Genomic DNA, 27,567 nt, shown 5'->3' with positions numbered 1-27,567 from the left:
CAGCGCAGCTGTGGCTGTAGCCAGGTTAGCACAAGACCAAGGTGAGAGACGCAGAACCAGAATCACAGCCCTCGTGCTGCAGAGTCCACTGGGGAGCTGGGGGTGGGCAAGGAAAAGGATGAAGGCCCTCAGTGCTCCCGCAGCCTGTTAGGGACACTACCTGAGCCTTTGGGACCAAAATCCAGGACCTCACCCAAGATCATCTATGCTATGTCTTCAGAGGGAGGGAGGGAGGGAGGATACCTCTAAATTGTATGGCATAGACATGAAACTTTTAATTAAAAAAATATATATATCTCCATTTCCTGAGGCTATTTGACCCAAAGCAAATCCCGGGAGGAGAAGAGATCACATCCCTCTATCTTGAGTCCTTGACAATATTCCATTCTAAGAAAGCAGTCTGATTTATCTTCCTCCCACCCTCTTTCAACCTCCGGCAATCCCTTTCTGCAATTCATTGGGAAAACAACAGGCACCATCGTGCCCACAGCAAGATTCCATCTTGAAATAATGTTCTCAGATCTTTAACCATTCAACTTCTCTTCAGGCCGGTCTAGTCAGCTCCATGTCCGAACCACACGTAAGCCGCATTTCCCAAGGGGGATTTTCTTTCCTGTGGGACAAGTGAGTTTCCCTTTCCAAAGGGATTCAGAGGTTTCAGGTACATCTCATGTTTAAAATCACTTTTATTCCTTGCTTTCTTACATTGCTTTTGTGACTTATCATTGATGCTATAATAGAAATAAAAAAGGGCACTAAGGAAAAAGTAAAGGGGTAAGGAAGGAAACTCATTAAAATATAATGGTATCTAAAAACTACAGATTGGAAACTCTTTAGAAACAGCGCCTCTAACACTCCCTTATTTGGCTTCAGACATACCCGCATTGCCAAGAATTCAGGATACACTTGACATGACAGGATCATGCAACAAGGTCCCCAAAGAGAACTGGGACCAGGCGAATGAGAGCATGTAAAAAAATGGGCACAGTTTCCAGCATCTTTGCCTTTTAATATAAGATTTGTTTTCATCATTTCTGAGTGTAACATATTTCTTCTAAAAATAGAGCTCTTTGCTTGTTCTGAAACTTCTTAACTTTCACTTGGAAGTGGAGGGGAATAAGGCTGACTGTAACTCTGGGGTGGCATTGCCAATGTCTCCTAGTCACAGACAAACTTTTCAAGGGAGTCTGGATGCTCACAACAAGGATGACTTCATTGCAAATCCATGGTACTGAAGAAACATGACAAAACATTCCGAGCCCCCATCTGTGGCTGGTGTGGACCCCCAAAACACATGACTGACCAAAGGTAATCAGTCGCAGTTCACACGGGACCAGATGGCAGTGGCCCCTCCCCCAGGAGGTACGGACAAAGGGACCCCGCACACATCTCCCAGATGCCAGGGCGCCCTTCTAGCACCCTGGTTAAGAATGTGAGGGCACAAACACACGAGACATAGGGACGCAGGGCTGAGGATGTTACACTTCCGCCCTGAGCCAACGCAGACCTGCATTTACTATCATGGAACTTGCTGGGGTTTTCTCACAATATAGACTACGAGTCAGGATCGCCCCCTGCCCCCAAGGAAGAGCCTGGTTAGCTCCTGAATCCAAAGATGCCCTTGATGTATCCAGTGAGGCCACTCTTGGTCTTCTGCTCCAACTTGTCCTCAAGGGGTGGGAAAGCCACATGGTTGAGGGCCAGGTCAAAGAATAAAGGCTTGCAAGGGATGGGCTGGAATCCTGGCGGGAAGTGCACGAGGTTGGCTTGCTTGGTGACAAGGGAAGGGTCCAGGCAGAATGTCTCAAACCGTTCAACCAGAGGCTGCAATCAATCAAAGGGAGGAAGCCAGGCGTTAATCACAGACCATGAGTGGAATATGCACCATGCGCTGAGTGCCCAGTTCAGAGCCTGCATGTGCTGCCTCACTCAATCCCACAAACCTCCTGTGATGCAGTGCTGTCATGCCCCCATTTTATAGTTGAGAGTCACTGAAACCTAGAGAGGTTAAGAGGCGGGTGGGCTGGGATTAGGGCATGGGCCTGTTAGACGCTGAAGTCAGAGCTCCTAGCCAGCTGTGACACTCTGCATAGCAACAGGTTCCTAACCTCCTTATTTGTCATCTAGATGACACCTAACAAACTTTATACAGGCAGCTTTCAGGTCTGAGTAAAAGAGAGGGAAGTAGGGTGTTTCCTTAGAAATTAAGGGTCCTCTGTTCTACAAATGAGTACACATGCCTAGTGAGTTATGGGTCCTACTCTGTATTCCTGAAAAGCCACAGCCCAGACTTACCTTATTGTCCTTGACTTGGGAGGAAGTCTCTGTCTGGTGGGAGTCACTTGCATCTGAAAGTTTCACAGGGATTCAGTAAGAGCAGGAACGTAATACACTACGCAAATGACACCCATCACATGTATGGCTTCTAAATCCCAAGAGCAAAGGCAGCCAGCATGGAGGGAAAGTAGCCCGCTCCCTCCTGGGTCCACACTCTGCTGGGAAGTAGTGCAGATAAACAGGCGGTAAACCCCAGACCAATGCTGTCCACACAGGGAAGCCAGCACGGCCGTGTGGGAGCAGGCACAGTACAACAGTGCCCCTCTAAATCCTTCCACACAATCTGATGCTGCAATGTGGCAGAAGCAATGGCAGGGAAAAATAAAACTCTTACAGATTAACCCAAACAACCCCTTTCAATCTTAAAACAGTAGTGTAGGGGGTAGGAGAGAAGAGGAACAGAAGTAAAGGGAAGTTTGGGAATACAAGCAGCAAAAGCAGCAGGGGGCTCACCAAGGATGGCCGCTGCCTGCAGAGAGCACTTTTCCGACCTCACTTGCGTGATGAGCTCTTGCATGTCAGGCAGGTCCTGTAACGATTCGGAAAACGCATACTCAAGAGCTGGGGCCAGGCCAGAGCAGCACACCAAACTAACCTAATCAAGCTGAGTGGTCCCACTGGCATTTTCACAGGATTTTAGACTTTTTAAATGGTTCTCCCTACTAAACAAACAAACAAAACTAGCCTGTTTCAAATGGGAAAAGCGATGCCATGGCTTAAGGAATAATGCCTTTAGATAGTAGCGATGATAATGATAATAATAATAAATAAATTGATCATACACTAACTGCATAATGGCCAGGCATTGCTCTGAGCAGTCCACACAATTGCTGTGTCCATCTTCGCCGTAATCCTGAGGTAGTCTGTACCCGTTTCACAGATGAGAAGACTGAAGCATAGAGAGGCCAAATAACGTGCCCAAAGTCACACTCCCGAGGGCCACAGAGCTGGGACAGAACCAGGCCATGTGCCTTCAGGGCCTACGCCCTTACCCACTGCGTCCCACCCATTCTATGACGGCGATGCAGTTCTCTTGCCTCAGTCTCTTACTTGGCAAAATTCAGAATGATCTGATAAGGTCTAGATGCTGCTGAATCCCTCACACCTCTATTTTCTGACATTTCTCCCAAAAATCATCCAGCACATTAGGTCGGATGGGCATTTGTAAACTGCCTCTGCTCTCTCCTGAGATGAAGTGTCTACACTGGGCTGCTGCCACATCCCGACGACACCCCACCACCCTGCTGCCGCCAGACTGGGTATCCACCCTGCGCCCACACCCCTCCTCTCCTTCCCGTCTCTCTGCCTCTGCTCCAGCACCTCTTCTTTGTATTCACAGGTGGCTCCTCACGCAAGTCTTGTGGCTACAACAAAACCACCAGCTCTTCAAGGCAGCAACCAAGTTTATCCTTCAACCAGAGCACAGTGCTGTTCCGAGCCAACGGGAAGAGCGCTAACAGCAGCAGCTCTCACACACTGGCTTGTGACTCCGTCAGTCACAGCAACCTTAGTGCGCTTCTCTAAACAGTCTCCACTCACAAAACACACACGGATTCTGTGGACCAGCCAGTGCTTTAAGAATCTCTGCATCACAACAGCCCACAAGCTTAAAAAGTCAGTCTGACAGTCAGTGAAATAAACCAAACTACCGAACATTTTAGATCAGCATGATCTAAAGCTTTGACGTATACCCACATTGCCTGGGGGTCTTGCTAAAATGCTGATTTTGACTCAGTAGGCCTGGGGTGGGGCCTGAGAGTCTGCCTTTCTAGCAAACTCCCAGACGCTGCTGCCGCTGGTCCAGGCACACTCTGTTCGGAAAGGCTTCTCAACTTGGCTGCATATTAGAATCATTGAGGGGCTTTAAAAAACTGCAATGCCCTTTCCAGACCCCACATCAATTAGAACAGAATCTCTGGGGGTGGAACGCAGACATCCATCTTTAAAAATCTTCCCAGGCGATTTCAACATGTAGCTGAGTCTGAGAACAGAACTTCAGGATTTTTTAGCCAGAGGAATGGTTCAAAGAGGCTTAGTACCTAAATCCTCCTCAGCCCTGGAACGTGGCCGTTGAGTTAGACAGCGTGCAGCTCCCTGGGACTTAGGGACATACCATGTCCCATGGCCAACCAGGCGGGACCAGCTTCAGAGGAGCCACAGCCCCTCCAGAGCCTCAGTGCACAACTTCCCAGGGCTTGGAAACAAGGAGAGGCCAACGACTCACCTTTAAGCTGTTCCTGAAGGGTCCAGCATCAGAACTTACTTCATTTGCATACTTCAGGACTCTGTCATACAGGACCAGGGCCTCACTCCACTTCTTCACCAACACATAGGACTGGGCAATGAAAAAACACCTGATGGAGAAGGCAAAAGAGCCAGAGTAGTCTCAAGCAACCATTACCCAAGACCAAGGCTTTCTTTGCAGTTTAGACTGAATTTTAAATTTGGAAACAGGTTTCTTAACCTCAGGATCACTGCAGGGCGACCTCAACATCCTCAATGTCCAGCTTTGCCTGGTTAACCTGCAGACTCTGCCTGCCGTCAGAGATGATACTGTAGTTCCAACACTGACCCACTGTCTTTTACCTACTGGCTGACTCTGCAAAGAAGGCGCAGTTCCCAAAAGGTGCATGGGGAGAACTGGGGCCAGGCAGGAAGGAGGAATGTTGCTTGGCTCAAACATAAATCCCACCCACGACGGCCCACACATCCACGTCACAATCGTTCTCTCTCTGCTCATCCTTTTTTCAAAAACCAAATCCAAGAAATCGCTTTCTCATGGAAACTACTCCCCTGAGATCAACAGAGCCTGAGCACTACTGGCTCTTGACAAGACAGAGGGCCCACAGGAGCCAGGAGGAGGGCACGGTGAGCGAAGACCAGACACCCCACAGAGCCAGAGCGCGCTGGGCTGTGAGGGCCAGAAAAGGAAGGGTAAGAACACACGACTCTACTTTGCCGTTTTGTCTAGACCCCCATTTTGCTACACAGCCCACTTCCAAGTTATAAATAACATGATTCCTTTATAAAATGGAGAGGTTTAGCTTTCTCCTGGTTCAGTTCAGGTTTGGCTCTGGTTCTGTTAGTTAACACCTTTTCCAACACTTGTCCCTTTTCCCTGGGAGGAGGGCGGGGAGTGGAGGGAGAAGACATTTACTGTGCGTGCTCTCCGGCTCCCCCGACCTACCCAAAGAGCAGAGAAGGTACACTGGAAACGCCCGGCCACACCTTCAGCAGAGCTTTCCCTTGCACATGCTGAGTGGATCATCTCTCATCATGGGCAAGGTACTCACAGAGCCAGCAACCCAATCTTCCAGGGGACAGGATATGCTCCCAAGGCTTACAGACCCACCGGGCGGCAGAGGAAAGTCCATCCGCCCATAGGACCTTACCTGTAAGCCTTGTACACCAGGGTCTTGAGACCTATCTCCTTCTGGAAGGCTTTGTCCTCCTCTAAGCCAGGAAGCTGGAGCAATTCCACTAGATTCTGCACAACAGATGCAACAAGAAAACTCATGAACAAGAGGCCTCAGACTGAGGTTTCTTTTGGTGAGGGAGATTTGCTCTGAGCTAACATCCACTGCTAACCTTCCTCTTTTTTTGCTTGAGGAAAATCAGCCCTGAGCTAATATCTGTGCCAACCTTCCTCTATTTTGTATGTGGGAAGCTTCCACAGTATGGCTGACGAGTGGAGCAGGTCCGCGCCAGGGATCCGAACCCATAAGCCCAGGCCACCGAAGTGGAGTGTGCGAACTTTAACCACTTGGCCGTGGGGCCAGCCCCAAACTGAGTTTTTAACAGAAGACTTTGTAACAACAGACAAGGGTGAAAAGAAGAGCCTTGGCTTGAAATAATGAGGAAAAGTCTGTGACAAGTGACTTGGCAGCAGCCACACCTGGTGTCACCTCTAACTCCCTCTCTGATACGGAAAGCTTACTTGTCCTTTACAACTCAGCTCACATCTCACCTCCTTCTTGAACCACCTCAGCTAGAGGGGATCTCTCCAGCTCTGAGCTTTCATTTCAGAGTAGCCCACTCATCTGACATCTAGAAAGACCCCCTGTTTATGTGCATTTCTCTCACAATCTTTCTCACTGACAAACTCCCAGTGGGCTGAGACAGGGTGGCCTCAGGTCTCAGGATGCTCCACAGCACGCAGGAGAGTCTCACACGCAGGTGAAGTGCTCAGTGAATGCCTGTGGGCTTACTAGTCTCTACATATCCACACATCTGAATGGCGGGTTCACAGGCCGCTGAACTAGTACAAGAACAAGACCTCTGTCTTTTACCAAGACACTAGCAGCTCCTGGTTGTCACAGCCCTTTCGCTATGCAAAGTTAAGTCATTCTGTATCCAACACATGCAAAGGACAGGCCCTTGCTTTCCCATCCTCGAGAGTCACCTGTAGAATGATGTCATAGAGCCGGATCAGGTCCTGGGGCCGGGGGGAGCGCTTGCCATCATCTTCTGGCTGCGGCTGCAGCAGAGCTTTCTGGAGACCTTTAGCCATGTTCTCATTACGCTTGATTGCTGTTGACAGCTTGATGTAGGTCAGGTAGCTGGAATGTACCACATGTCAGCTCAGGTTATGCTCAGGGAAGCTGATGTTCTGGGAAGTGCACTGGACCACAGGTTGGGACTGACCTAGGGCAAGTGTGGGGGTGAGGGCACGTCGTGCAGCAGGGCCAGCTGGCTAGGGCCTCAAGTTCAAGGGGCCCTCCATTCTGGCTGCTGTCCACTGGCAAATTTGCAGGGGACCAGTATGAGACTTCAAGACAAAATTTGATTTTAGCTTGAATTACATCCTATTTCTATTTAAGAGCCACAGAGCTACTAATTTCAGAGGACATTGCTAGTCCTTAAGATGATTCATGGATGGGAAGCTAGTTCCTGGAACAAGGACTAGTTAACTGCCTGGCCCACAGTGTAAGGACAGAATGCTTGCCTGACAGCTCCTCCTACTCATCTGGTGACCTTCTCTTCTCAGAAAATACTGAGGGACAGTCTCTTTGGATGGTTGTGCATATTAAACATGTATATGGGAGACTATGCATGATGCCTGCTCCTTTTAGCTATACCACCTGGAAAGTTCCTTTAATATGTGGGAATACAAAGATGGCAACTATTTAAAAGTCTGTTTAAGAAGGGTGTAGGCCTCCAGATCCCCATCTTACTCTGACAGAAGGCTGGAGCATCCTTGGGAGAGGACAGAGCCTAGGGATGGGGGACACAGGCATAGCTGAGGTTGGAGGCTTCATAATGAACATGGGGATTAAGGGACTGTCAAGTTCTGAGTGCTGACCTAGCTGCCCCACCCTCTCCTACTCAGCTTCCAGAACAAGAGCAGCCTGGTGTATTCCAGGGATCTGACCAGCCCAAGAAAAAAATTCAAGTTTTTGGAGTTGGGGTCCTTTGTGGACGGCCAGAGTCAGAACGCCTACAGGGAAGCCCAGAAGTGATGAGCTCCACACATGTCTGTAGAGCTCCCACCAGACAAGCCACATTATCTTTAACAGAAGTGGATGACTAAGGATCACCAGACATTTAAGGAAAATATCTAACAAGATGAAGAGGCCAAAACTGAAAAGGGGAAAAAAAAGCAAGTTGGAACAACCAGACTTTGCAAGGAGAAGAAAACTTCGGAAAACTATTATAAAGAACCTCAGAAAGATAAAGGAAGACTCTGTGGTCATGAAATTAGGAGATGCTATATTCAAAAAATAATATTCAGGGGCTGGCCCGGTGGCACAGTAGTTAAGTCATGTGCTCTGCTTTGGTGGCCTGGATTCACCAGTTTGGATCCCGGGTGCGGACCTATGCACTGCTTATCAAGCCATGCTGTGGCACGCATCCCACACCTAAAATAGAGGAAGATGGGCACAGATGTTAGCTCAGGGCTAATCTTCCTCAAAAAAAAAAAAAATAATAATATTCAAAAAGAAAACGAACAAGCTCTCAAAAATTAAAACAGCAACAAAAATGAGAAAGCCCATATAAGAGTCGGATGGGAGGTCAAGAGGGGTCAGGGTGTAGAGTGGGAGTGGAGGGCTACAGTGGAAAGTGGTATAAAATACTTAAATCCTCAAATCAAGAAGTAGCAACAGACACGTCATCTAGAGACATCAATGTAAATAACAAAAGAATTTGTTTAAAAAGAATTAAAAGTGCCTGCTTCGGAGAAATGAGAGAGAAGGTCAAGAGATGGATTTTCTTAAAGCTTTGCGGAAAAATCAGACTCTCGAAACAAAGTAATCATTATTCACAGAGTGGCAGAGGAATTTAGATACATCTTTACAAAGTTTTATTAAAATACAAGAGTTACCTGATTCCTAACTTCAATTTACCCCAAAGCTGGCCTTGAAATCCTAACTGAAATCCATGATCGTGATACTAGCCAGATCTGAAGCGGGAGAACGGATCCAAGGGCATGGGGGCTTCACGGATTGAAAGCTTCCCGAGCCTTGCTGAAGCCCTCGGGGTCTTTTCAAGGCTACAGAGCTGGATAGCTCCTGACTGACTCCGTGTGGCTACTAACTACGAGCTCGTCTCTTAAATTCCCAGAGCCTCATCTTTCTCAGAGGCTTGTTGAAACACAGGACATCTAAGTGCCATTCTTGCTGATATCCCACGCATCTGAGTCATCTGGCAGTCAATTTGACATTCCTGTAATACCAAATTCCCTAAGAATGGAGATTAAGGTAGGGGGAGAGGAGTTCTTGTGGTTTTGTTTTTATAAAGAAGGGAGGGGGTAGGGGGGTGGCTGAAAATATTGCCAGGTTCACTAAAAAGTTACTAGTAGTAACTAAGAAATTAAAATTTCAAGGTCACACGGAAAAAAAAATCAGATAAGAAGAGGAGTTTTCCTTCCCAAGTAATTTTATTTCTTCCCAGGAAGTTCCAAAAATGTCACTCTTCCTTCCTCCTTTCTTCTGTGAAACAAAATAATCCACCTTTAAAAAAAAACCTAAACTTGGCAAGGTAATTTAAAAATGTATATGAAAGAGCAAAGGGACAAAAACAGTCAAGATACACCTGAGGAGAAAGCTGGTGGGGGGGAACTGCTCTGCCAGATGCCCAGACTTACGGCACAGCTGCAGTAATTCACTGTGCTGGCTGAGGAGAAAGCTGGTGGGGGGAGCTGCTCTGCCAGATGCCCAGACTTACGGCACAGCTGTAGTAATTCACTGTGCTGGCTGGTGTAAGGACAGACGAATAATCAGCGGAGCAGAAGAGAGTCCAGAAAAAGAGCAGGCAAGGAGAAAACAGAATGGATGCCTGATGGAGCTGGCAGTGCACACCAGCAGAGAAAGGACAGAGCACTGGAACAATCCATCATCCTCATGGAAAAAGGTGAAGCAGAGCTTTACCTGACTCAAAAATAAACTCCAGATGGAATTAAACTTGAGTTGATACTGAACTTAAATGTGGAAGGTACAATGTAAGTGAGAACACAGAGGAGGAGAACTTTAGGAGCTTGGCACAACAAGGAGTGGTGAGCTGTAGAAGAGGGGGAGGAATCGACCAGGGTGGGGCCACAGGGAGTTTCAAAGTTATTGGTTGCATTCCAGTTCTTAAACCGTATACAAATTTTCAATTATATATATATTAGAATTATTATTCTAATAACTAGAATAATAATTAGAATAATAATTCTAATAATCACAAATGCAGTATATACACTCATAAAATGTACAAAGATATATTAGTATTATTTATTACATATTAAATTATAAATTAAAACATACACAAACACTAAACACACTCTTTTTTTCCCAATGATGTATTTCACAATGTGAAAGAGTAAAAAATTACCCCCTTACCTGTGCAAGTATTGAAGATTAGATACCTTCCCCGACTCCCCTTCAAGGGTGTAATCTCTCTGTTTCTGCAGAAAGTGAAAAAGGTAAAGCTAAAACAACTGATCCAATCCTTGGCTCTGACCACTGCCTTTAGTGGTATGGTCCCCAGTGTGCCCTGGAACACGTGCATAGACTCTAATAAGTTAGGGGCCCTCAAATATGAAAGATCTACTGGATATTCTAGCAACAGGGTTGCTCAGTTGCCACCGGCATCTAAAAACTGGACTTGAGTAAGAGAATTCAGAGTAATGGCCAGTAAGGCTTCCTGACCACTACTCCCAGTGTCCAGACCCGCAGCATGAACAGCAGACATTCCACGGTTCACTGCTCCCTTATCAGGTCTGTGCCTTAGATCCAAGTTCAGCCCCTTGTGCTGTCAGCTCCTACATTTTGTGCCTGGCTGAATAACGGCCCCCAAAGATGTCCATATCCTAACTCTGGAACCTGTGAAGATGTTACCTCACATGGTAGAAGAGCCCCTGCAGAGGTGATGAATTAAGGATCTTCTGATTAGCCTGGATTATCCAGGAGGGGCCCAATGTACTCACAGGCTCCTCAGAAGAGAGAGGCAGGAGGGTCAGTGATATAGAGAAGATACTGGGACTGATGCAAGGTCAGAGAGGAGAAAAGATGCTAGCTGCTGGCTTTGAAGATGAAGGAGCCAGGAGCCAAGAAATGTAGGTGGCCTCCAGAAGCCAGAAAACGCATTATCTGGAATCTGGAAATGGATTCTCCTCTAGGTTCCCCCAGAGCTTCCAAGGCTGCAAGGAACGCAGCCCCGAGAACCCATTTTAGACTTCCAACATACAGAGCTGTAAGATAATAAATGTGTGTTGTTTTAAGCCACGAAGTTTGTAGTAATGTTACAGCAGCACTAGGAAATGAATACATCTTGGTATCACCACATTCATTTCATTCTGTGAGGTGTCCCGGCAACTGCTGTGAATTCAAGGTGAATGATGGAGGCTGGGGCTCTGTGCGCCCCTGTTAAGAGGAGGATGGGAAGTGTAATAAACAAAAGCCGCTTAACGGGAAAAGGAAACAGGTGACTACAGCCTAACAAATATTTATTGAACATTTTATACTCAAACTACTGTGGCAGATGCTGAAAAAAATATATAGTTGCTTTTAAGGTGCTTACAATCTTGAGGAAATATAATGAAAAAGTAAATATAAAACAACATACAAAATATTAAAAGGCAATACTTAACTATCAAATAAAAATTACAGCTGCAAGTATGAGATATTCAGAAAAGGGAGATACCCTTGTGGGCTAGGAGGATGCAGGCAGGCTTCTCAGAGACGGTGAGCTATGAGCTGGACCGTGAAGAACAGGTGGGGTGTGGATTGGTGAAAAGGAGGAGGGAGGATGAGCCAGGTGTGAGGAGTGGAAGGAGAACAGTGTGAGGAATGCACTGAGGGAGCACAGGCATATTAGGACGGTGAGTACAACAGGTTGAGGCAGAGGCCTCAGAGGGAAGCAGGGAAGCACAGCGCTGGAAATGGAGGCTGGAAACCGACGGGGGAAGGCGTGTGCGTGCACAGCTCAAGGAGTCTGAACTGCATCTGCCAGACCAGTGGTCTCTAAAGCAGGGTGCACACAACCCAACGAGTGTGGGTGTAAGAAGAAAACTAGAACTTCTATTTCTATTTACCTCATTCCTAAAAATTTTATTTTAATGCGTTTTATATATTACAAATCAGTTAAATAAGGTATATTATTTACAAATAAACATAGCAGAGGTGCATGCTCAATTTTACTTATGAGGTGCATTATCCTAAAAGTTGGGAGACCATTGCCCTAGACTTAGTGGAATCCCTGGGCTTGTCATAATTAGACAGTGAGATGGGATCTAGAAAGATTCAATTTGCTTCTGGCAAGGAAGGCTTGGAGAAGTGAAGCGAGACCAAGGTAGGAAAAGCAGCCAGGAGACCTTTGTAGTGGTTTAGGCATAAGAAAAAGGGCTAATTAGAAACAGGAGGAATGGACAAGGGGCAAGAGCAATTACAAAGGGAGAATAAATAGGGTTTTTGGTGATAGAGAATAAAGAGACAAAAATGGCTCTGAGGTTTTCAGCCTAGAGGCCTGAATGAATCAGTGACGTTATTAGAAAAAGGGAGCACAGGAGAAGTCCACCTGGAGACATGAATTTGAGACCAAAGGCTTAACAGTTAATATATGAAACCATTAGGAGGAACAGGATAGAGAAAATGATTTCTCAACTTGATGGCGGCCAGAGGCTTTTGTTATTTGTTAGCCAGTCGCCACACCTAAAAAAACCCAGTGACTAAGAGTTAATGCACTCAGACCACTGGGACCCCACCTGAGAAGGAGACACGCAGACTGAGGAGGGCCTCAGCCCAGAGCAAGAGCCAGTGGCTCAGCTGACAGTCCTACCTGATCTGGCTTGAGCTCTTCCCGAACCGCCTGGATGGCGTCCCGACACTCGCTGAGCATGGATTCAAACAGACGCTCCTTGGTTTCTTCACTTTCAGCCTAAACAAAGGCAGAATGCAGTAGCAGATTTTGAGTGAGCCATAGTATTCTGACGGGATGAGAGCAGAACAGCGCTCTGCCTCCCCCCATTACACGTGAACACAAATATCCAATCAAAAACCACCCCAAATCAGAAATCATTCCAATTGTTACCATTCTCCACCACACAAGATTTTTCTTACAGTCTTATTCAGTAGTCATATGGAAATGGGGATTTTATATATACACATGTATAACAGGAACATACTGAAAAAGTATCTGTATGACTGATCTGAAGCTGTCAGGCAACAGATGCCTGAAATCTTTTCCTATCATAGAACTTTCTACTACTTTCCTCCAACCTTCTACCTCTGCTCAACACCTGCACCTGCATCCCTAGAGGGCCCTTACAGACTAGATTTGCCTCACACCGAAGGACGGCAGAGCAGAAGTTTCTTTTCCTTTTTCTCTCCAGAACAAACTATCTTCAGCTCTTCTGTATGTCAGCAGAATTACCCTTACAAATGCACCCAACAGACTTGAATACACGGAATTTTTTAGGTCCAAGCACATGAGCAACATTGTTTTAATCAACACCCAATCAAAAATAGATTTCTCCTAAATATCATAGAGGTTTTCTTCACCACAGAAATTCTCCACTTGGATATTCCACATGGCTATGCTGAGGACATTTTTGGGCAGACAAGGTTGACAAGCACTTGATGACAGTCTTTACAAGGACAGGGCGTCACCCCTCTGTTAGCCAGCTGGGATAAGAGAAAAAGTGATTCATTAACTGAATACCTGCCAAACCACATTATCACTCTAAAGAATCTGACTGAGCAGGTGGGAATGGATGAAAGGCAGAAAGGAGACGAACTTGTGTTACTGGCAGACCCACTGTGACATTAAAACATCAACATTCCATTATTATGTTTGACTTTCCACAGAAACTAACGTCCAATATGTTCTCTTAACATTCCACTGACCTCTAAGAAAGCCCAAAAGAAAACCCAGTACTGCCCACTCCTTCAAGAGGTGGGTGGTAGGGGCTTAAAAAAATACCTTTTCTTCTCTTAAGAACTCTTGTGTTTTCCCTAGTTCCCAGTGTGAAAAACTTCCTTGTAAATTACCCAATATAAATCAAATACACTTTTCTATTTATAAGTTACTTGACTTTCTTGTTGTTCACTAACTTAGGAATGAATCGGGGGCACAGTCATTCTGTAAATCCACAAAGGGAAACATGCCACCATAAACTCACTGAAACCCAGAGCAGCATGTCCAACAGACTTTTCTGCAGTGATACAAACGCCCTGTATCTGCACTCTCCAACACGGCAGTCGTCAGCTACATGTGGCTACCATGCACTTGAAATTTTAATTCATTCAAGTTTAAACAGCCGTACGTGTTCAAGCGCCTGCTGGACTGGCCAGTGCAGCTCTAGAGAAACACACTTCACACTAACCACTGTTAGGCACCTCGAGTTAGCAAGATGCTTTATACTCATTTAATCAAACTCACTGGCTAAATTTTTCAAAGTCCTAATCCTGTGGAACGAGGCAGCTGTACAGCAGTTAACAACTGGAATGAGATCGTGGACAGGACAGACATGCACCAGAGCCACAGCAGTAGCAGGCAGGATGAACTCCCACGCCAGTTCCGATGCCATGCGATCCAGCAAATATGCCACCAACACCCTTTTTAAGATGGGTGGGGCTCAGTGGTTAGGGCCCTTTTTAAGATGGGTGGGGTTCAGCAGTTGGGGCAATGGGTGTAGAAGTAAGAAAAGAGCAAACTTGGTTTTACCAGCTACACAGGCTCTGTCTCCTTTACTGTAGGGAGGGTATGGCTCAAATGAAAAACATAAAATGATGCTAAAATGCTAAACCTCTTTACTGCCAGATATGTTCCTTTTGAATAAGGAAACGTCTGCATAAGCAGACTTTCCCACTGCTCCTGCAAAATTCTAAGTTCCACTGGAAATTTTACAAAAGTCCTAAACCACAATGAAGGAAAAAGCCTGACTGAAGGGGAGGACTTCAGTTGGCTGTGTTTTTTTTATGATGCCCACACTGCACAGTGATTCTAAGACCACGCAACTCTGGAGCAGAACTTCTCATGATGCCCCCTGGGCCAGGCAAAATGGCTCCAAACGGGAAACCTGAAACCCGCTTGCTTCTTACGCTCTTATTCTATAAACCTATCTTGGTGGACAAGATAATCCTGAAAGGACAACGGAACAAGAAACACCTCTTTCATAGAGGCAGAATTCCTCAGTGTCGACGTGCAGACCTCCCAAGTCTGCCACTGTGCCACCAAGAACGTGCGCCTCCACACAAGCACAAACTCTCTGCAGAAGGATTCGTGGTCTGCCTGGACCTTTTCCCCAGGTGTGCCTATGACAGAGAGAATTCATAAACCTAGAAGCAATGTGTTACTCAATCCTGATGAATAAATAAAGAAATTCTAGATCAATTTTTCTAACACTTCCAACACTCCAGGATGTGCTTTCTACTGACTGGTACAGAGGAAAATGAGCTGTGTGTGTCCTCAGGTAGAGACCCCTATTATGAAAAACAGAGTTCCCAGATTGTTTTCACTTGTCTACAAAAACTGCAGGAAGGCAGCGGTGCGACTGAGAGACACACAAGGCAAGTCTGACCACGTTCTCCACCACACCCGTAGGAGAACCAAGGGGATGGGCACCAAGCCTCACTCGGCCCACTGAGGTCTAGGAAAAAACACATGGAATCTAGTAAAGAAGGATCCAAACCTCACTTCAGAAGAGATTTTTTTGGGGGCCAGCCCCGTGGCCAAGTGCTTAAGTTCCCATGCTCTGCTTCGGCCGCCCAGGGTTTCACCAGTTCGGATCCTGGGTGCGGACATGGCACTGCTCATCAGGCCATGTTGAGGTGGCATCCCACATGCCACTACTAGAAGGACCCACAACTAAAATATACAACTATGTACTGGGGGGATTTGGGGAGAAAAAGCAATTAAAAAAAAAAGAATAGATTGTTTTTTCAAAGAAAAGGATAAATGGTCTCCCTTCCACTCAAACTTTAAAATATAACTTGAGGATAAGAATTATCAAACCTGCATACATTTTAAACCTGCCCTCCCCTACAAAAAGAGCTAACAATACCCTTACAATGCAACCACCAGAGACAATTCAGGTGTGATCAAGTATCAATAAAGCAAAATAGAAATAAATTACAAAGACAGACAATGTTAAAGACGTGAAGACTTAGTAAAGTTCGGCTAACGAGACTATGAACTTTGCACCTGGATTCTGGCAGCTGATTCTCAGCTCCAGTCTTTGTAGTCTAATATTTTATCTCCCTGAATCATTTCTTCCATGTTTTTCAGTAAACTACTGTTTTAGTATTTAAATGTCATAAAAACCTCTGCAAGCAAGCAATAAGCTGGGGCTATCAAATTCTTGCATTCCAGTTCCTAGAGGGTGGCAAATACCAATATTAGCTGGGCTAAGAGGCACCGAAATTAAAAGTCCTGTTTCTAAGGCATAGTTCTTGGTTTCCATGGCAGAGAACAACTCAACAAAATAATGAGAACCGGCAAGGTAGGTCAGGCCTATGTTATATCCAGCCAAAGAATCTGCCAGTGGCACCAAGGAGCAAGTGGTTCTTCTTGAGATTAACCTCAAATGGCCAAAGGACATTTTCCATATTTAATAACCCATGGTTCATTCAGTTCAATAGACATTTAATCTAAGAATTTAAAGACATCTAAGACTTAACTAAACTTTACTTGACAGAGTACTTAAATTATTTTACTGGCTTGATTTGGCATATGTGTAATATAGGACATCAGACACTTAAAACTCTTTTTAATGTTAAAATCTTACCAGATTCTCTGGGATTAATACACATTTTGTTTGATCTATCACATTATTTAAAGGTGTCTGATACTCAAGTGATCCCAATGTATTGTAAGACCCTTAAAACAACAGATAACCGTATTCACCAGAACTAGCACATTAACCTGGCATTTAACAGGAGATAACACTACAGACTCTACAAACATTAAAATAAGGGAATATTATAAACTCCATGTCAATAAATTCAACAACTCACATGAAATTAATACATTCCTTTTAAAATTAAAACACATCCAAACTGACACAAATGAAATAGGAAATCTAGGGGCTGGCCCCGTGGCCGAGTGGTTAAGTTGGCGCGCTCCACTGCAGGCAGCCCAGTGTTTCGTTGGTTTGAATCCTGGGCGCAGACATGGCACTGCTCATCAAACCACACTGAGGCAGCGTCCCACATGCCACAACTAGAAGGACCCACAACGAAGAATATACAACTACGTACTGGGAGGCTTTGGGGAGAAAAAGGAAAAAAAAATAAAATCTTTAAAAACAAACAAAAAAAAAGAAATAGGAAATCTGAATAGACCTCTAACTTGTAAAGAAACTATATTTGTTTAAAATGAGCAAAAATAATTTTAAAAACCTTCCTAGAAAGAAAACTCCAGGCCCTATGGTTTCACTGGTGAATTATAACAAATATTTAAGGGGAAAAAATACCAACATTACATAAACTCTTTCAGAAAACTGAAAGAAACCTCTCCAAACTTGTTTTATGAGATGTGTGTAACCCTGAAAAAGACATTAGGAGAAAGGAAAATTATAGGCCACTTTTCCCCATGAAAATAGATGCAAAATTCTCAAAGCATTAACAAATCAAATGCAGCAATATATGAACAGTACAATATACCATAACCAAGTGTGGTTATCCCAGATATGCAAGGATTGTTTAACACTGAAAATTTATCAATGTAATTCACTATGCTAACAGGCTTCAAATATTCTTCCCCCTTCAAGCCTTTATCTTTCTAAATGGAAATATCTGAAACTGTCCTCATATGGTGTCTTCCAACCCCATGATTTCATACACTCTTCAAACACTCCATGGTATCTTGTGGAACAGCAATTAAAAACTCATACAACATTCCTAGTGTACCTGTACATCATAATTTTTTACTGGGTCAGGAAAAGCCTTATGTTAGGTTTCCTAATGACCCAATGTGACTGAGGAGCAACTACATTTAGCAATAGAAGTCTAGAAGTCTTCGGTAGCTGGGGCAGGAAACCTCAGATACTGATCCTGACTTACCTTCAACATAAAATCTTGAATGAACCCTCCATGGATCTGCATAAAACATGTCCATGGCAAGGGCTGTGACTCTTGAGCGTAGGAGCACTTGTAAGTTTTTACATTTAACAACTGAAGCAATGTAAGTAACACATAGAGATAATGGGCTTAAAGGGATGCTGGAGAGCTTTAGAAAACGCTACCACCACACAAAAACGCATCACCTTCATTACTGAGCTTTTACACTGCAAGGAGCTGCTTATTGAAGGACTGTTTTCATCTTGATAAAGACCTTAAATACCGTAACAAAACACAGCATGTGAGAAAAAACCCAAACTGTCAAATACAGTCAGATTCTTTTGCTCTCCCTCCACTTCACTTTTTTGGGCCGGTGCTTAATAATAAACAAAAGCTTTAAAATAAACATCTTCTCCATTAACCCAAGATTGAAAATTCTTAATTTAAATAACTCTATTTAATCAGAAAAGAGGTTAAACATATATTTTAAATCTATATGGTATTCTCACTTTAGGCAATTTATTCTATAACAGTAATCCAAAATATGGGAAAATCCACCAAAGATTCATTATATCATTGTTTATAGTACTTGCAAACTGTCTAGAATGCAAACGTCCAATGAGAGACTGCTTTGATTAAACAGCATTTACGAAGTTCCACCGACTGTTTTTGTGTGTATTGAAGATGGATATTAAACAGAACGTATTTAACCACATAAACATGCACACTGAAGATGAGGTGCAAACGCAGAACTAGCAGCAGCTGTGTTGAGAGACAGACTTTGAGTATCTCCTTTTTCATCTATTAAAGGGTGGAATAATGTCGCTGTCCTTTCTTGCCAACGTCATCAAGATTTTGGCCACTCTTGAACTGCTTTAGAACGGGTGGCTATGACCTGGAGATCCAGAAGTCGATCCTCCAACTATACTAAAATTCAAGTTGAAGAGTAATCCTTTCACAAACGTGCACAAAGCTCAACTGGTCATCACACGATTGAAGTGATCTTCAGTTTTAAAAGCAATGGCTTCACGGGCAGTTGTACAATGTTTTTGGTTTAATTTAGCACAAACTAAATTCTTTTATGACTAAGGCAAAAAGACCTCCCCAAAATAGGTTTTTATTCTCTAATTATGTGTAAAGAGAAAGATAAATTCAGATAAAACATTCCTGTATCTTCTCTCACGTGGGAAACTCCCCTTTCCCTGATTGTTGATTACATCCTGAACTGGAGATGACTCCCCCGCCAAAGACTATTTGTTTCAATTAAGGGTCTACTTATTCAGTCTTTACCTGCGGCCCAGGACGCTGCTTATGTACTTTGTTAAGTGAAATTACATTTAGCTATTCTTCAAAGCCAAATAAAATGATCCTGTTACTAGCCTTCCTGATGAATCTAACAGGGCATGTGAAAAGTTCAAGGAACACGAGCTTTGGAGTCAAAAGGGCATGGTTTTAAATGCAAGTATTCCTTTCTATCAGCATATGGCTGTGGGCAAGTTATATAGTCTCTCTGAGACCAGTTTTCCCATCTGTAAAATGAGAGTATCATTCACCCCATAGAGTTAAAAAGATAAACACATTAAAGCATTAAGCAGTGTATCCAGGACATTAAGGAGGATCATTACCTCCCTTTGCCCATCTCTGTGGTGTCTCTGTCTAGGTGATCCCAAAGTATTTAAAAAATATTGTGAAATGATTTGTAAGAACACAAAAAATCCTTACAACATGTTAATAAAAACAGGATACAAAATCAGATATCAGTATAATTCTAACAAGTAAAAAAATACGTATCTTATGACTATGAAAAAGACTAAAAGGAAATAATTTCTTCTCCTTTTACTACAATGCAACATGAATGAAGATGCACAGGAAGCAGGACTATAGATTGAGCTCTTAAAAACATCATTTACATGTTTTAAACTTTAAGCTGAATAATTTTTTTAAATTAATAAATGTTAGCTTTTCTTGTCCTTTATCTGATATATGTCTGTGGCCCCATTCCTAAGGAGCCCCCATTTAATTTGCCCCTATGGGCCTCCCCCTACCCCTGTTCTAGCCAGAATTCCTGCCCCATTGTCACTAATGGCAGTTCTTTCAGCATGTATCACTTTAAAACAAAAGAATTAACCCAATCGCATGATCTAAATGGTTGCCACCAGAGCCCTAGTCCAAAAGAGATACTGCCATAAAATAGTGCCAATGAAATGCTCTCAAAAAGTTTCTCAGTCTTTCAGTTTAAGGAAAAAAAATCAACTTTGTGGTATCGTTCTAGTCTTCTATCCTTCAAGCAAATAAAAGGGAAATGAGAGGGGCAATATGCAACACAAAGATACAAAGAATTCTTCCATAGTTCAAAGCTGCCCCCAACCCAAAATAGCTATTTTGGAACAAGTCACTGAAAAGTTTGGATGCTTAAAACAATTTATCAGCACAACTAACAAACACCCCTACATCCAAATTATTCAAGGTGCAATAGCTTACTATAAAGTCTCATGAAACACCACTGGTCCCTGGTGAGGCTGCAGACACAGTTGGCAGCATTGTCTTTTTTTTTTTTAGATGCTCTTTGCCTCATATGGAGGAGGAGCTCTAGAAATAGTGCCTTAATCACTGTCTACTTTGCGCAAACCAAGATCGCTAGGATCTGTCATCTTTTGGAACTCATTTGGTTGTTCACACCCACAAATACAATTAACAATTATGTCGGTAAGCAGCATCAAATAGTACAGCTTTGCATGAATATTATATATACACCACACATAAAACAAGATATTCTGGCTTAGCTTCGTTCTCCTTAAAAGGCCCAGGAACAAGAGGCAGCCCCTTTAGGGCCAGAAGGTTAGGACAACAGGTCAGAGAGACATGACAGACATGACAGCTAAGCTGCCGCACCAAACATGATCCCTTCTGTCAAGCCAGCCTCTTATTGCTCCCATTTTTATGCTGATGACTACCACTGTCAATTTCTCTGCCCTCTAACCGTGAAACCTCCTCTATAAACTCAGCTTTTAAAATAATTTTATTCAACAGAGTGCCTCTTGAGACTGTTACCAAATCCCAAACAACAGCAAAATAAATTTTCGTTTTGTGAGCAATGAACACTAACAAAATACTACATGTTAAACACACAAGGACAAGCTTGAGACACACACAGAAGAGAGCATAACAGGTGCTTCTCCTTACCTGGGCAATGGCTGCTTCATTATCAGCCAACCCCAGTAAAAAGATCCTCACTTTGTCTATCTTCACTGGGACCGTCCTCCCTCTCCACTCCACTTCACTCATGGTAGCTGCCTGTTTGGCTCGAGTCTGAGTGATCAATGCCTGGAAAGCAGTTTTAAAAAGTTAAGGCTTTGGGGCTGGCCTGGTGGCATTGTGGTTAGGCTTGCACGCTTTGCTTCAGTGGCCCGGGGCTCATGGGTTTGGATCCCGGGCAGGGACCTCACACCGTTCGTCAAGCCACGCTGTGGCAGCATGCCACATAAAATAGAGAAAGATGGGCACGGATGTTAGCTCAGCGACAATCTTCCTCAAACAAAAAGAGGAAGACTGGCAATGGATGTTAGCTCAGGGCCAATCTTCCTCACACACACAAAGAAAAGTTAAAGCTTTGTGGGGACTGAGGTGAAAACAACTGAAAACTATTACTTGTCTTTTTATATCCAACATATTATACTTTATAAAGTAGAGCATATACAAACATATTTAAATTCCTCCTTGGTATCATATATCTTAGCTTATGGAAACTCAAATATTAAAAGAATATAATAGAAGATTAAAAAGAACACCACCAAGTTTTGGTAAGGCTGTAAGGAGAAATGCATATCCGTATACACCACAGGCAGAAATGTAAATCACTAGAAACTTAAAGATATTTATCAATATGTATCAAAAGCTTTCAAACATTCAATTTCACTTTCAGGAATTTATCCTAAAGAAATAACTAAGAATGTGTAAGAATGTGTACAAAAACTGGGGACATAGGTATTCACGGTAATACTGTTTCCCACTTAATCAACAATAGTCAAGTGGTCAAATAAAGCAGACTTCAACGGAGTACTACGCAGCCATCAAAAGATGATGGCATGGAAACGTATTTACTGAAGTGGAAAAAAACGCATGTGACATTATATTTACAAAGCATGTTCCCAAACAGTGCATACTGAGATCTCATTTTTAAAATACATGCCCTTTTTTCAGACATACAAAAGCCTGCAGGATATTCATCACATTATTAACAGTGGTTAACTTTGGGTGGTAACCCACATGATTTTATTTTTATCCCCCATCTTTTGTATTTCCTACTTTTCCTATGAGCCTGCATTGCTTGGAAAATAAATGTAAGGAGGTAAAAAAGGTGAATACTTAAAAATATTAAATGAGGGGCCGGCCCCATGGCTGAGTGGTTAAGTTCATGCACTCTGCTTCGGTGGCCCAGGGTTTCACCAGTTCGAATCCTGGGCACGGACACGGCACCGCTAACCAAGCCATGCTGAGGCAGCATCCCACATGCCACAACTAGAAGGACCTACAACTAAAAATACACAACTATGTACTGGGGGGCTTTGGGGAGAAAAAGGAAAAATAAAAAATCTTAAAAAAAAAAAAAATTAAACGAAGAAAGCGTTTTGTTAAAAATACAGATATAGCTATAAATGCGTGCATGTTAATAGCAATTATATTGGGTGATGAGATTATGGATTTCTTCTTTTTCTGGACTTTTTCAAGCCAGACTTTTCACAAAAATGTACATACTAGATTACCTCCAATTTTTCGGCCAGGAGACCCTCAGTGCCCCCAGACCTCAATCTCATCTGCATTAGTTCATTGATAGCTGACTGGTCCCCTGAAAGAGAGAGAGAAAGAGTGGAAGATCCTCGAGGGTCTGGGGTATTCTCTCAAAAACCACTGGATTCAACTGGGAGCTCTTCCCCCTGACAAGCATGCTTCAGTGAATCCCAGGTCCTTGTACGAAGCTCTTGGGGAGCACAGAAGACGGCAGGATGGAAACGGAAGCCAAGGAATTGGCTTGTGATTTTGAGCAGGGCTGACTTCGACAATTCTACTTTGTTCATCAACCAAAACCCATGCCAAGGATGGATGCTAGGGAAAGGGAAGAGAGCTAAATGAATTCTCTAGGCTCTCTGAGATGAACTAGCACCAAGCCACTCGTCAATGCTCTACTCAGTCCCTGCTCACCAATGTTATATGCACAGTAGCGGATGTTGGGCGAGATCTCCTCCACACGCTGGTTGTACAGCACAGCCTGCTCTTCTGTGAAAGCACTGGCTAGCTTCTCGTAGATAGTTCTGTGAGGAAAAGAAACATCAGGTTTCACAGCAGCCTTATTTTCAGAAAATAAATTCATAAGGAGCACAGTGGCTAAAAACAAAACCCAGCACTTTGAGGTGCTTCTACCAATTACCAGAACTGTCATGTTCTAAGGATGAAAGAGAATAATAATATTTCCAAAGTGGAAAAGAAAAAAAAGAAATTGTACCAACTTTCACAGAAACAATCATGAGCTGATTTTCAACTCGAATTTCACTATCTCTAATCAAAAGTGGCCACAGCCTTTGGATCGAAGGACTCACTTGCATTTGTTAAAAGCCTCAATGGCGGCTTTCCATTCTTGATGTTCAAATCGCAGCATTCCTGAGAGGTACGCCGTGTAAGCCTGGGAGGGGAAGGAAAAAGGAACGGCTTCAACAGCCAAGAACCACTGCTACGGCTCAATCTCCTCTATTTGCTACTTTGATATCAAGAACATAGAGATACTCACGTTGATTTTTTTTTTAAAGAAAGATTAGCCCTGAGTTAATATCTGCTGCCAATCCTCCTCTTTTTGCTGAGGAAGACTGGCTCTGAGCTAACATCCATGCCCATCTTCCTCCACTTTATACGTGGGATGCCTACCACAGCATGGCTTGCCAAGCAGTGCCATGTCCACACCCGGGATCTGAAGTGGTGAACCCCACGCCGCCGAAGTGGAACGTGCAAACCTAACCGCTGGCCCTTCACGTTGACTTTTAAAGCGAAAAACTGGGCTGACCCCGTGGCCGAGTGGTTAAGTTCTCGGGCTCTGCTTCGGCAGCCCAGGGTTTCACTGGTTCGGATCCTGGGCGCGGACATGACACCACTCATCAGGCCACATTGAAGCGGCATCCCACATGCCACAACTAGAAGGACCCACAACTAAAATATACAACTATGTACTGGGGGGATTTGGGAAGAAAAAGCAGGGGAAAAAAAAAAGAAGACTGGCAACAGCTGTTAGCTCAGGTGCCAATCTTTAAAATAAATAAATAACTAAAGTGAAAAACTGATTCCACTAACAAAATGTGACACATAGGTAATTTGTTATGATTTATTTACTTCCTAGGAGAGAACTTCAAAATAAAGGAAATTTGTTTCCTTCATTTGACTTAACAGCCAGTTCCTGGGCTATAACATCAGGACCAAAGTTGAATATAAACTTGGAATATTTATCTCCTTTAAAAAAATTCATTTCAAAAAGAATTCTTATTTTGTGAACATTTCCAAATATAAGATGCAAGCTTTCCATCTCCGTATCAAAAGAAGCATGACCACTTATAGGCAGAAGTTAACATATAGACAAGGAGAACTGATCGGTGGTTACCAGGGAAAAGGGGGGGTGGTGGGAGGGCACAAAGGGTGAAGTGGTGTACCCACAACATGACTAACAATAATGTACAACTGAAATCTCACAAGGTTGTAATCTATCATAATCTTAATAAAAAACAAAAGAAGCATGAGCTTTCTTTAAAAGTTAGAGTTAATTATTAAAAACCAAGAGCTCAAAAACAAAAACAAGAGATGCCAACTTCACCCCGAAAAACCAAGCAGGTTTTTCCCCCTTCTCACTACCAATTTATAAGAAACTCTATTCTGTTTAATTGTATCTTTTTTGAAAGTACATCTTTAATCTCCACAGCAAAGCAGAGCTGATGTTAAGACATTAACCTGAGCCTCTAACTTGGTCTTGGCATCCACGCGATTGCTCTCACACAAGCGTTCCAATTCCTCTGCATGCTTTACAGCTTTGCGTAGGCGAGACAATAAGTGGAACCGTTTTCGGGGTTCAGTGTTGGCTTCCTGTTTGAGCTGCATGGCATAGCTCCAGGCTCGTTCAGCATCCATCAGAACCAGAAGCAAGTATCTAAACCAGAGAGAGAAGAAGGGGCAAACTGGACAATAAGGTCAGGGACATCAGGTGCAGACACTCTGAGCCGCAATCTTCAGCCTTTCACCTTTCCCTCCACTCTCGCTGGCTTTCCTCCTCTGAACTACTCTTCTCACCATATCAACCATGATTCCCAAATCAGCACCTCTGATCCTGACTCAGGCTCCACCACAGGTTTCTAATCACCTACCAGCTATATCTCATTGGCAAGTCTGCTACGCCCTCAAACGTGGCAAATCTAGACCTATCCCTCCCAAATTTTAGCAAACAGAGACAGTCCAGGCACACAATGTCATTCATCTTTGAATCAACACCTCCTTCACCCCAACCCAGTTAGAAACTAAGTCCTTAAGAGGTAATATATTGAAGTGGTTAAGAAGAAGGCTCTAGAGTTTGGGTTGGAATCTCAGTGCCATCACTCACTAGCTGTGTGACTTTGGGCAAAGCACTAACCTTTCTGTGCCTCACTCTCCTAAGTAGTAACACATGTAAATACATCAAACCCAAGCCTAGCACTTACTAAGTACTAAATAAGTTAGCCACTTTATTATTATTCTGGTGAATCTTTCTTTAAACTACTGCCTTGATTAATCTTCCTTAAAGGTCAGCTTAATTTTGCCTCTCCAAAATAAAGGCTCTCGCTATCGTAAGACTCTTCCTATACTGGATCTCCTCAGATTTAATCAATACCTCCTGCTACAGCTCATCATGGTCTCTGTGCTTGAGATTTCTGACTGTGTTTCCATACACCAAGCTCCCAACCTCTTCGCTGCCTGAGCAGCCGTGAACAACCGTCCAGAGCATTTTACTCCTAGAGTAGATTCACAGACACCACGGCATGCTGTTGCCGCTGATGGAGAATGCTCTTTCTTCTCACAAATCCTTCCAGGTCCAGCCTCCTCCACGTAGGCTTCCTGTCTTCCCTATTAGGAACCCCCAAGCTGACTTCTCCGTTCTAAGACTTCAGAATTCTTAAGAGTGAACGATACGCAACATGGCAGTTTCGCTATATTGCAGCATTCCGTTTTGTACTTGACCGACATCTCTCAACAAGGTCACAGTCAACGAGGCTCAAGAACTACGCCTCCCCAACTCTCCTCTATCCAATATGCTACCCAGCCAAGTCCTGGCCACATACTGGACCAGGGGACAGCAAACATCTTTTGTAAAGGGCCCAGTAGTAAATATTTTAGGTTTTGTGGGCCATATGGTCTGTCACAACTACTCTGCTATTGTAGCACAAAAGCAGCTGTAAACAATACCTAAATGAATAGTATTCCAATAAAACTTTATTTACAAAAACAGGTGGCAGGAAGACCAATTTGGCCCACAGGCCAAAGTTTGAGGAACTGACTTAAAGAACTTCAATGCACGTCGCTAGAGAGATTAGTCCTTCAGCACGTCTTAAGCATGGGTCACTCATCACGGAAACACAGAACTCTTCTGTAATAATTTACACTCAGCGGGATCTCACTTAGGATATACTGATTTAAGTAGGCACTTAGACACTGAAATTTGCATTCTAGAAAGCTTACCTAATAAGTGATTAGATTCTAATTGCTAACTTTAACATTTACCATTCCACCACGGTTCTCGAACAAGTTATTGAGCCTCTTGGAGCCTCAGTTTCCTCAGGCTATAACACAACAACAGTAAAAACGCCCATTCCACAGAGCTGCTCAAAGAAATCACTTGAGATAATTAAGAGTCTGGCACATTGTAATTGTTCAACAAATGTATTAGCAAGAAGTTTTTAGTACCTAACACTAAGCAGTCAATACCTGTTATCGGTCAGAAGATCTTCAGTGACTTTCTTCCCTGTGAATTTGTGTCTGTTCCCCATCTTGAAGTTGAGTGTTTTCCGGAGACGTCTTTGTCTACGCGAACAGTAGCCCCTGTAAGAAACCACAAAGAAAAATCATTCAGCCAAGCTGATAGTACTTTCAACAGCAAATTCTATACAAGGTAAGGTCAAAGGTTTGAGGTGTTCTACTTATGTCACTACAGATACCACACATCATTTGCAAACATTTACTGAACTAAAACATGCAGGGCAGGATGACTGGTATCACAGAGAACAGAGAGAGAGAGAGAGGAGCAGCTCTCATTCGCAAAGATACCACACTCTGGTTAGGGAGGATCAGGCAGATAAAATGGCAAACAAGGCAAATGCTGAACTGAATGTAAAGGACGCGAGCAACCATTCTCTTCCTGTTAACACTGTTGCTGGAGAGGACTGTATGGGGGGCTCTGAAAGGACGAGTAGGATTCTGATGCATTAAAGGAGGATGGGCACCCTGAGGGAGCCGATGATGACACAGAGAAAGGAACTGCAAGCACGTTTGAAGAAAGTGAGGAGGCTAATTAGGATATCACCACGACGCACTATACAGACCACCTCTGATGCCGAGCCTCCCTCCTCTGTGCTCTCACAGCTCTTTATTCTTACTTCCACTACACTATAGAGTATTATAATTACGTTCTTACATGTCTGTCTCTAATACAAACTCTCTTAGTGAAAAGATGATTTTATTTTCAAATTTCCCC

The 27,567-nt window shown here is 43.6% G+C and overlaps 1 protein-coding gene across 1 annotated transcript in view; it reads right to left on the bottom strand.

The window, feature by feature from the left end:
• Nucleotides 1-668: 668 nt before the first annotated feature.
• Nucleotides 669-27,567, bottom strand: part of SRP68 (signal recognition particle 68) — a 33,626-nt gene continuing 6,727 nt past the window's right edge. The window contains exons 3-16 of the mRNA XM_023651987.2: nt 26,802-26,915; nt 24,801-24,996; nt 23,411-23,493; nt 23,016-23,125; nt 22,580-22,662; nt 21,000-21,140; nt 12,595-12,693; nt 10,158-10,222; nt 6,740-6,896; nt 5,730-5,824; nt 4,562-4,691; nt 2,791-2,866; nt 2,296-2,348; nt 669-1,824 (exon numbers count right to left, since the gene is read on the bottom strand). Of these exons, the coding sequence (XP_023507755.1) occupies nt 1,597-1,824; nt 2,296-2,348; nt 2,791-2,866; nt 4,562-4,691; nt 5,730-5,824; nt 6,740-6,896; nt 10,158-10,222; nt 12,595-12,693; nt 21,000-21,140; nt 22,580-22,662; nt 23,016-23,125; nt 23,411-23,493; nt 24,801-24,996; nt 26,802-26,915 (1,630 nt within the window). The 3' untranslated portion in view covers nt 669-1,596. The remainder of the gene's footprint in view (nt 1,825-2,295; nt 2,349-2,790; nt 2,867-4,561; nt 4,692-5,729; nt 5,825-6,739; nt 6,897-10,157; nt 10,223-12,594; nt 12,694-20,999; nt 21,141-22,579; nt 22,663-23,015; nt 23,126-23,410; nt 23,494-24,800; nt 24,997-26,801; nt 26,916-27,567) is intronic.

The sequence above is a fragment of the Equus caballus genome, chromosome 11 (assembly GCF_041296265.1).
Source record: "Equus caballus isolate H_3958 breed thoroughbred chromosome 11, TB-T2T, whole genome shotgun sequence".
Lineage (NCBI taxonomy): Eukaryota > Metazoa > Chordata > Mammalia > Perissodactyla > Equidae > Equus > Equus caballus.
Note: the sequence above shows the minus strand (reverse complement) of the source record. Positions and strands in the feature narration are given on the sequence as shown.